The sequence below is a fragment of the Amphimedon queenslandica genome, unplaced genomic scaffold (genome assembly GCF_000090795.2).
Source record: "Amphimedon queenslandica unplaced genomic scaffold, v1.1 AMPQUscaffold_13520, whole genome shotgun sequence".
Lineage (NCBI taxonomy): Eukaryota > Metazoa > Porifera > Demospongiae > Haplosclerida > Niphatidae > Amphimedon > Amphimedon queenslandica.
In genome coordinates, this window is record NW_003546244.1 from 79,642 (window position 1) to 90,272 (window position 10,631).

The 10,631-nt window shown below is 37.0% G+C and overlaps 3 protein-coding genes across 3 annotated transcripts; 1 reads left to right on the forward strand and 2 right to left on the reverse strand.

Moving 5' to 3' along the window:
* Positions 1-162: 162 nt before the first annotated feature.
* Positions 163-6,211, reverse strand: LOC100641871 (intraflagellar transport protein 80 homolog). The gene is made up of 23 exons (XM_019994849.1): positions 6,073-6,211; positions 5,917-5,974; positions 5,733-5,784; positions 5,561-5,672; positions 5,258-5,371; positions 5,066-5,134; positions 4,787-4,986; positions 4,180-4,261; positions 4,072-4,127; positions 3,893-4,017; positions 3,747-3,838; positions 3,317-3,398; positions 2,896-2,970; positions 2,717-2,768; positions 2,554-2,668; positions 1,533-1,712; positions 1,313-1,457; positions 1,106-1,192; positions 902-986; positions 751-840; positions 532-704; positions 332-455; positions 163-271 (listed from the first exon to the last, which is right to left on the reverse strand). The coding sequence occupies exons 1-23, from the start codon at positions 6,107-6,109 to the stop codon at positions 209-211; spliced, it is 2,268 nt and encodes a 755-aa protein (XP_019850408.1). The 5' UTR covers positions 6,110-6,211; the 3' UTR covers positions 163-208.
* A 97-nt stretch (positions 6,212-6,308) lies between these two features.
* Positions 6,309-9,295, forward strand: LOC100641996 (muscleblind-like protein 1). The gene is made up of 6 exons (XM_019994856.1): positions 6,309-6,788; positions 7,533-7,679; positions 7,744-7,939; positions 8,311-8,456; positions 8,664-8,751; positions 8,828-9,295. The coding sequence occupies exons 1-6, from the start codon at positions 6,402-6,404 to the stop codon at positions 8,941-8,943; spliced, it is 1,080 nt and encodes a 359-aa protein (XP_019850415.1). The 5' UTR covers positions 6,309-6,401; the 3' UTR covers positions 8,944-9,295.
* On the reverse strand, positions 9,256-10,097 carry LOC100642123 (F-box only protein 36-like). Its single transcript, XM_003382616.3, has one exon. It carries the CDS (start codon positions 10,052-10,054, stop codon positions 9,401-9,403), a length of 654 nt encoding a protein of 217 aa, XP_003382664.1. The 5' UTR covers positions 10,055-10,097; the 3' UTR covers positions 9,256-9,400.
* Positions 10,098-10,631: the final 534 nt, after the last annotated feature.

A 10,631-nucleotide genomic window follows, 5' to 3' on the forward strand; every position in this document is an offset into this window, starting at 1 on the left:
GCGCATGCGCACTGGTACTTGCCTGGTTGACAAAACCACACCTCCAAAGTATTGCTTTGCGCATGCGCAATGATCCCACGTGCTTTCACGTGTACTGTACTCTTATTATTATTATTATTATTATTATTATTAGTTTATTACCATTACTATTAAATGTAAATAATAAGAGAGCTGAGAAGACCGTAGTAATAATAATAATTATGCTTATTCATTTTATCTTTTCATGTTCAAGGGTAACTTTAGCGATAACTTTGTCCCAGTCAATAGCAATCTATTAATAATATAAAACAGATAAATCATACTAAATTCAAAGACATGAATAATAGCTTACTTTTTCTGTGTATTGCTGGAACTTCTTTACGGTTTCTTTAGAATCTATTTCCTCAAGATACTTTTGTCTGAATGCCAGGACTGTATCAACATGAGTCTTATGCCGTATTGCCAAATCGAGAGCTCTTTATAAGAAAATAAAACACAAATAGAATGAATTAATCCTTATAATAATGACAATGGTTTGATTTGTCAACAAACCTTTCCCATTGAAACAATTCCATGTTCATTTCTATTGCTCTAAATACAAACCCAGCCTGAACAAACATTGATTCAGCTGCCTGGAGTTGACGGCAAAACAATGCCAGCTCAGCTAACCTGAGCTCATTACTGCTTAGACCCTGAATGAACTTCAAGTAGCGAATCTTATCAACCTGTATTGAATACATAATACTCATGTGTTAGAGTATTGTGGCTTGCTTCATTGATAGCTGAATAAGCAATAATAGCAGTGCCTAGCTCTTTCATGCTAGTTGCCATTCCAGCCAAGCATGCCCATAGTCCTCTATCCTGTGGAAAAAAGTATTGAATTAAATATTAAAGGCAAGTATATAGGTAGATTTATTGCTACCTTAGCAACACGACAGAGTTTAACAGCACTGTTCCATTGTCCTGTTAGCATATGTTGATGAAGCACACAAGGGAATGGAGAAATGCTGTGATGAATAAATTACAAATGAGAAATGTAGAAGATTATATGCAGTATCCATGAATGTGAATGTCGAGTAATGGTATCACTGGTGCTCTATTGTCTTAGATTTAATTAGTGCAATACCTTGTCATTATGATGGCACCGTCTGATCTGCGTAATGTCACATGATTACCAATGAATGAAACAACTTTTGGATTCTTTGAATAAACTCTAAAATAGACATGATGTTTACTCTGCATTTTATAGTAATTCACACCAACACTATCATCACATTGCTCAAGACAAGGCATAGACAGACACCTCCCCTTCTCTCCCTTTAATTCCACTCACCCATTCAGTTCAACAGTGATCAATGGGAGGAGGTCAATGTCTGTACCAACCACTGGAGGACAATACCAGGCAACTACTTTCTTGTCTTGAGTGCCAACCAATACATCGTATTGATTGTTCCATGACATTGATGTAACCATTGACCCTATATACGTGTATATGTACAATGTTATAACAATTAAATATGATAATATTGAATGATAATTATAATATTTTTTACCTATGCTGATTGGTGCAGTCACATTCTTTAAAACTTGCATTACGTACAGATCATGATTCTTATCAGTGAACGAGATGCATCTTTGAGAATTCGAGCGACTCAGATCGAGAGTCTCAATGTCGTGTTTGTGTTGGACATCATGTAATTCCCGACCACTCACTGCATCATACACACGAATTACTATGAGAGAGCAAAGAATTAGGAGAAGATAAACATGAGAATTTATAAAATTATGCAGCATAGTAATCAGTATTAGTGACCACTTGAAAGAGACTACAGTCAGGAGTATAAGCCCACCACTATAGAGGAACCACCTTATATGTACAAAACACTCGGTACATATTTACTATCAGTAATTGCATCAGAGCAACTTGCGTGGGAACATTATGAGTAGGTGAGGGTTTATCATAGTAGACTGTGTAAATTATGGTTTTAAGTGATCCATAGAAGGCGGTGTTACTTATAATAACGGAACTTTCAACGCTTCACTGGAGTACATAAACATGTAAATATCAATTGCATACATCACCGCTCTGAAATGAATATGGCAATTCCTTTAGCATTATTTTTAATGTACTAGTGCATGCATAAAGAGGTTTGTTGTACATTACATGATGTCCTGTCTTTACAGCAATAAAGGAAAGGGGATGATAGTTGACATAACAAATGTATCTAAACTGCAAGCTAGTATAATCATGTGACTGGAGAGAAAGATAACATATACCCATTGCATTATATGCTCGTGATGTATTGTATTGACTGTTAATAATGAATTATAGTAATAAGGTGGGTTTCAGTTTAAATTAATTAGTGAAATGGTTTGACTGAGCCGGGTCTGTTTTGAACAGCTGATGTGTCTCACTGTGTAGTTATAACAAATACATTAATATGTTTTGATGGAGAAATCATACAGTACATGTTTTGATGGGATCATGCATGTCTCTTTAGCAATAATGTATATGTATGTGATGTGTCTAATTCTGTGTGTGTATGTGTGTGTGTGTGTGTGTGTGTGCATTACTTTTGTGATCTCTTGAGTCTCTAATAGCTACAGTATCATTTGATAGTGATACTATATGAGTATTGAGTGAGTCCACTTGAAGTGCTGAGCTCTTTATAGTGGAGACTATGCGTCCCTATTAACATAACATAATAATCACGTGACTATCATGTGACTGTAGTACTTCATATGATATGATCTGTATGCCAGTTGAGACTTCAACCACTAGAAAGAACCTATTACGATCATAATCAATAATAATGAGATTCATTATTAGCATAATTCATACACAGTTCATCACATGTCATTCTCATGCGGCTTATTAAAAATAATATAATTTTTGATCCAATCAATTTATCTCACCTCTCGGCCTGTTTAATGAGATTCACCACACCTCCTCTTAGATCAACTGTCACCGGGATTGTCCAGTTGCGCTCACTGCAATTAGAAATACCAAATAAGGACGAGATCACTAGCCCATCATCAATGAAAATGAATCGCATACAATTATTCATAATCATTTCCCTCACACTATGAATCAATACAAACAGCTTTACATGATGCATTTTTATTATACCATTTCTATCAATCCTCCTCTCTCCCACCTCCCTCTCTCTCTCCCTCCCTCTCTCCCTCTCTTCTCCATTTATTGACATCATCATAACAGCCATTATAATATCACACTTAGGACAATGCCCATAATACTATTCCTTGGCAAGCATACATTACACAGGAACTTAATTGCAAACTTTCCATAGAGTATGAAAGCATTACTTTTTCTTACCTATACACATTGCATTGGCTGCCAGTGGTTACTATAAGGTGACCCCAGTCCAAGGAAACTTTAACTATCCGGTCATTCAAAACTAATAGAGAAAATGAGAGAGCTATAGCTGGCACAAGCAATGTACATGCATGTATAGAAACATGTATAATTAAAATACATGTACATATAAAATGTAGTTGATTATCAAGGGCACTATATGCATAGCAATTGATCTACTAGAGCTATCATTAGGCTATAATGTACATGCATAGCTTTTTGCCATAATCATATACATGCAGCTAGCTGAGAAAGCATGCTACATAAAATACCCTTTGCCTGCAGTTAATCTAATATCAATAGAAGTTAGCTTGATAGTGAAGGCAATTCATAATGTACACTTTACTTATAGTTACTATACACATGATTCAATTACACTGTATTATCTCACTTATGTACTCCTTTGAGTCATTCTTAGCGTTTCTTACAGTAATACTATTTTCATCTGTTACAACAGCCTCCAAGTGACGCCACTCGTTACGTCTAATATACATGTACATGTAAAATGCAAGGTAGACCATGTACATGTACATATACCTTCCAACTATACTCCCTATGATTATTTGCCCACTTCCACTGGCACATCCAACATTTGTACCATCATCAGACCAGGCTAGTTTGAATATTGTCCCACACTGTGGCTTATCAAGACTGTGAGACCACTAATGGAGGATAAAGTCAGTAGATTACTACAAACTTGTAACTATATAGCTAACCCCAGCTTTATCGCACAATCTCAAGGTATTAAACCCACCAACAGCAAACAGTTCACCTGTTACAAGAGAACATCAACAGACACACATACGTGTACATACACAACGTACCATCAGGTGTCCAGGAAAGAGAAGTAATTGGTCCATCATTTTGCATTGAGGAATACATCAGTCTTCCATAATTATCCCATACCTACATGCATATGTACATAATAGAGTATACTGTACTACAGCTAAAGTGCAGCATTTAAAAGGGCAAGACCATTGTTGGCTAGTTATGTCCATAGAACAGAGACAATAGCACAACCTACATGTATATGTACATGTATGTACATGTACATGTACATATAAATGTATGTACATGTACATACATGTACATGCATATGCTACTGCTAGCATTTATCGTATAATGCAATAAAGTACATACATGTATATTCATAAACTGAAATACATGCACACTATAAAGAGTGACTAGTGACTATATGTACAGTGCATGATGCTGATAGTGCATGATGCTGATAGTACATGGGCTGATAGAGGAATAAAGAGATCTGCCAGCTGTCAAGTCATGTTAATAACGTGTAAAGCAGACACGCATACTTATACATTGTACGTCGTGTAGAAGGAATGTAACTTTCTCATATTCATGTTCATAATACATAATGTATGAATATAGAAATCATAACAATTCATAATAATTCAAATTGCTCATTCATACTTTGTATTTCCTGTCCTCTCCCCCAGAGATGATGAGTCCAGCTGTACTGCTCCAATCTATCGCTAGTATGATCCCATCGTGTGCTTTCCACACACTAGGCTTGGATGACGGCTGAAGTGGCTTTATTATTAGCGTCTTCCCACTGGTATAGAGCACTTGGTTACTGTCAGGGGACCAACATGCTGCATATACTGGGATGGCTAAATGACAAAAATATGCAATGATTAAAAATCTATCTAATTTATATACTAATGCATTACTTAATACATGCACACGTACCATTTTGAACGAGTACAGTCCTCAACATTCCAGTCTTAGACCATATCTTGACAGCGCCATCCTCTCCAACTACATGTACAACAATACAAAATATGTAATGGACACAACAGTCTATTTATACATAATATAATGATAATTATAAGTTAACACAGTAAACCCAATTAGCATACTCTCTCTATCTCTCTTTCTCACATGTTAAAAGTGCAGATCCATCAGGTACAGCCCATCTCACTCCAAGGACAGCTCCTTTGTGTCCATCGACTGTCTTTTCAACACGTCCTGTCTTTGATACCAAAAGAAATCGACCTGCAGGATGTATACATAAATGTGGGATATAAATATATATATATATATATACATGTACATGTAAATTAAACAGTAAACAGTGCCAAATTGTAAATACATGATACAATAACATAATGTCATGGCCATATTGAAATTATGCTAGACTAGAACAAAGTGTTATTTATGACCAATGCAATACAAAGGATCTACCATCGGTGCATGCCAATGCAAATGACTCAGACTGGGTTGCTTGTTTCTTCCCAGGATGACCAGGGAACCAATGGACATCAGTGCAGTAGACATCCTTTGGTAGCTTGGCAACCTTTATTAATTAATATAATGAGATTCATAGACTCATAGTTATGATTGTTATGGATAATACCTCTGTTTTCTCATTGGTTTTCAAATCCCACCGAAAAATAATATGGTCATCGCTAAGAGAGAGAGAAAGAAAGAATGGAAGAAATTATGAAGATGAAATAAAAAATAAAACTGTGAAAGTAATTGAGTAAAGACGACAAAAGTAAGCGAGGAAGAATTACAAAAGATAGATAGCTACAACTTACCCAATGGAGTACAGTTGACTTGTAGTGGACCAACCAATAGAACTAGCTACGTCAGAATGTGTGGAGTATATTAAGGAGAAATAATAAATGGTAAGGCAATAAAAACAATAAGAGTATCTAGTACAATACAAATATGTCTACTATAGGAAAGGATATGCTTTAGATCTTTGGGAATAGTCAATTTAAGCTTCATAGTACTTCTGGCCCTCCAGATTTCATAATAAGGTTTTGATATTATTTCCTAGGTTGTCATAGAGACGCTCAGTTAATAAGAAGATTGATAGATTCAATACGGTAGATCTGTCTATCTTTTCTTGGTTGTCATGGCAATAAAGTAATAAGATGTTTTACGGTATGTCTCGTGCATAATCGATAAGCTTAAAGTTGGGCTGCTTGTGGTGATTAGGACTAGGATTTGGACGCCCAACAGTTCGGTCTCAGAGTCACTCTAACCACCACCAGAGCCCACAAGAACCGGAGGAGTCATGGAGCAAGAACAGCAGCTGATTAGCGAGGCCAATGTCTCAGAAAACGATACAAAATTGCAAGAATCCATGACCACTCCGGAACCGGTCGTTATGAGCTCTGAACCCGAAGAGCAACCTCAGCAGCATGTCATCACAACCATAACGTCCACCAGGAATGAAGTACCAGAGACTCCTGAGTCTGATCACAGCGGCGCTCCCTCCTCCAATGGTGGCAGACACCACTCCGGGTCAGGGAGAGACTCAACTTGGCTCGAGCTTGAGGTATGCAGGGAGTTCCTTCGAGGAGACTGCAGCAGGTCTGCAGAGGAGTGTCGTTTTGCCCACCCTACAGGATCCGTCATTGTTAAAGATGGTAAAGTCACTTGCTGTTTTGACAACTTGAAGGTAGGGGCCAATACACTTGGTAGTTGTATTGAAGGGAAGACATTTGCAGGATTTCATTGTTGTTCTCATGGTGGGCACTTGAGCATAATTTGAATAACCTGTAGATACAAATCCAATGCCTGCCAAATTTGCAGTTAGGGTGAATATGTACTAGCAAGAGAGTGCTACTATGCTTCAATTGAAACTATTACTGGTTCATAATACTACCGTAGTAGTACTATGCATGCATGCCTGTACCTATTTTCGGGGCACATGACCACAAATCTAATTACAATTAGAACACATAGTCGTACTAATATGTACATCACACTCGTTACTCTAGTCATGTTTATATTATTATCAGGTTGCATTATTTAACTATAGAACATTGTCTTATTAATGAAATTATAGCAATACTTTAAATATATACATACCACCTCCACAATTATTATTGTAGTATAATCTTATGTACACATGCAGAGCTGGTAAAATTGTAAAAATCATTAAGGCAGATACATTAAAGAACTGCATTTCATTGCAAAAAGTTAAAAAATCCTTTAGTTGTCCACACTTAAAGGTTGGTGAGCTCCTTTGTTGTGTTTGCTAATATGGCCTATAAGCATGTAGTTAGCATATATATGGTTTTTGGTTTACAAATCAACCCATAGAGTCATGTGCCTCACTCTTAGTTTGTATTTTGATAGTAGAGTCATGCCTTGTTATTACATGGCGTCCTCTTTTCTCATTCCGTTCCACCATATACAGGATAGATGTACCCGTGATTCATGTAAATACTTGCATCCCCCTACCAATATTAAGGAAAGTCTCATTCAGGCTGGCAAAAAGTATGGACAAGCAATGTCTGTTACTCCCAAACCAACCATAATATCTCCAGCACCATTGAGTCCTACCGTGAGTATAATGCACTCAATCTACATGATGAGTATTATTTTTTGTCTTTTTTTTTCTCTCACAGATACCAATAAATGGTGCCTACTATATGGATACTTCACCTGGTGCCAATAGTAGGAGTTTTGCTTATCCTGATGTACCAATGTTTTCTTTCCCTCCTACCGGCCTTCAGTTTCCCTCCTCACGTATTCAAGTGTGTGAAAATTTCGACAACAATATCACTTGTCCTCAAGGACCCCACTGCTTCTTTGCCCACCCTGGTAAGTGAAACCGATTTGAGAATAAAGTATAGAAAATGCATCAATGCTAAAGAGAAAAGCTAAGAATAAAAAGCAAAAGTAAATTGGGGCGAAACGGTTAGCATTTTTAAAGGCTTGCCAGGCTTCCTTTTCATTGCCTTCTTTTGTATGTACAAATTATGATATTCATATCTCAATCGCAATGTGATATGTGTACTTTTGAACCTTTACTATGAATTTCATTGCCAGCAACTCAGCAATATTTTATTCCTACTCCCTCATAGCTCATGCTATGCATGTGATTTGGTAATAGTAATAACTGGTTGTGAATTTACTTTGTTTCTGATAAGATAGTTGCCTACACTCAGTCCTTCCCTCCCTCTAACATACAGACCCATATGTCAGAAGAGATCATAGTAGCAACACTGTCACCTGTTGCTGGAACTATCTCAGAGGTTTCTGCCGACACAGTCAGTGCTGGTTCTATCATCCTCCCCCTCACATTGTGTACTATCTCCTCTCTGGCATGGCACAACAGGTAAGCCCCGGCTCCTGCATGCTTTATATGCACTATGCATGTAACAGGATAAACTATATATGAACATTATATCATTGCATTGTTTATGATAGTACACAATGATAACAATATCTCCACTGCATGGCTTGCCTCTTTTTAAAAGTGGCCATTAGCAATGTACACAAACTTACAACGCCCCCATATTTGATTGTTTGTCTTTGTCTCTAGTTTTATCCAGCCGAATCATTTGTACTACCTGCAGCATATACTTCAGACAAGGCACAATACTCCTCTCCTACCAACTCACTTGGCCAATGTAAGCATCAATCATTCTCATGTATTATTATTATTATTATTATTATTATTATTATTATTATTATTCTTTGCTATAGATTCCTATCCATTAGTGACACAGTATTCTCCAACTGCTACGCCAACATCAAGCTTGCCCATCCACCCAGCAGCAACTGCAGGTATCTCAACACTGCCACAAGCAATTGTCCAATAGAGCATAACGAACATTATTACGATCTAGTGAATTCCTGTAATAATGTATTGTAATATATATATATATACATAGACCTCATTTTGTATGTCTCTGGTCCCACATGACCACGTTACCAAAAGTAGACATATATCATTATTATTATTATTATTATTATTACTATTATTATTATTAGATTTTTGACGAGGCGCTGGTCCTCTTTTGTTACTATTTTTTATCTTTGAGATTTGTTTTCAGTTCATGTGTGATTGTCATTTTTTCATGTCTAAAATTCTATTATACATTAATTTTATGTTTATGTCACTATGTTTATAATGTTTTGTAAAGCAAAGAGGCGTGGTTCCTCTTCAATATATATTATGATAATAATCTATTGTAATAACTAATAAAATAGTAAAGAAGTGATAACAGTTGTTAAGTCTCTGTGCTAGCTGGTCAGACTATCGTATCTCCGAGTACTTTAATCTTCAATTTGTTGAGTCATGAAAGTACTCGCTCCAGAGTCGGAGGGTGATGCCAGTAACTGTCGTCTCTTTCGTGAAATCTCCTTCTGCAACTGAAGCTTGTTCATAAAGAAAACGTGCTTCCAGCCCAGCTCCTTAGCAAGGGCCTTCACTTCACGACTCGGAGTTCCCTGATGCATAGCATAGAGTTTCTCCCAGAGACCGTCGGCCTTGCAGAGCTCGCGAAAGTGCTGGTTGACCTGTGAAAGATACTCGATTGACTGCAAGTCAAGATAGCAGATAACTTTGATAGCAAGTGGCTCAGGTAGACTGCTCAAGGGATCGTTGCATCCTTTGACAATCTTCAAGGTTTGGTTTAGGGCCTTGACTCCGAAAATAGTCTCAATCTCAAACTGGAGCGACCTGTCAAACCTATAGTCTTCATATGTCATGATCTGTTCGATGGGGTGAGGTGCCATCCCCAGTGAATAATTTCTGAGTGTTATCTTCCATTTGCGCCATGCGACACCTTTCTCAGTAATGAGGAGCTGGCAAAAGTCTTTAGAGGGTGCGGGTAGTTGTGAGGTCCCTTCAAAAAGCTTCCTTGAGCGGAGTATGGCTGTTTTCCAAGCTATTTTCTCTGCAATTTCCTCCCCTCTGGCGTCTGCCATTTTGTTGTTGTTTGCTGGAATTGGGCGGAGTTTCACCACCCACAACCTAATTCCGTAATTTACCTAAATTAACGCCCGTAAAATTTTTCTTGCAATTTTCTCACAATTTTTTCACGTGATTTACACACGTGACAACACGTGGACTATCACACTGGGCTGGTAAGTTTTGCTGTCTTTCTGTTAATTTAATGGTTAAACTTTTGGTTGTTTTAAATCTCCAAACCATAATTTTTAAAAGCTTACCCATTTTAAATAATAAATTGCTGAGCAGATCATGAATGCCTTCATCTAGTCAGGAGGGCGAGGGGCCCCACCTGACTAGCCTTCATTTTTTATTATTTAGAAAATTTAATTGAGCTAATTTTATTTGCCATTAAAATACTATAGCTATAGTGTATTTTGTTACCATTATGTGTGAGTTTTGGTGCACTGTATTATAGTAAAGAAGAGTGGAAATTTAATTAATTAATTTTATATGATCATTGCTTAAGGCCACTTTTACCAGATACTATAGAAATTTTAGTAGAAAGGCTTGAAAAGGGAATTTTAATGAATCTAAAGTATTTATGAAATGCAA

Coding starts and splice junctions, on each gene's coding strand:
- LOC100641871 (XM_019994849.1), bottom strand. CDS start 6,109: ATGAAGCTTAAATTGACTATTCCCAAAGATCTAAAGC. Junction 1,458..1,532: donor GACTGCACCAATCAGCATAG/GTAAAAAATATT, acceptor ACACGTATATAG/GGTCAATGGTTACATCAATG. Junction 841..901: donor AACTCTGTCGTGTTGCTAAG/GTAGCAATAAAT, acceptor TTTTTTCCACAG/GATAGAGGACTATGGGCATG.
- LOC100641996 (XM_019994856.1), top strand. CDS start 6,402: ATGGAGCAAGAACAGCAGCTGATTAGCGAGGCCAATGTCTCAGAAAAC. Junction 7,940..8,310: donor CTGCTTCTTTGCCCACCCTG/GTAAGTGAAACC, acceptor TCTAACATACAG/ACCCATATGTCAGAAGAGAT. Junction 8,457..8,663: donor TCTCTGGCATGGCACAACAG/GTAAGCCCCGGC, acceptor CTTTGTCTCTAG/TTTTATCCAGCCGAATCATT.
- LOC100642123 (XM_003382616.3), bottom strand. CDS start 10,054: ATGGCAGACGCCAGAGGGGAGGAAATTGCAGAGAAAATAGCTTGGAAA.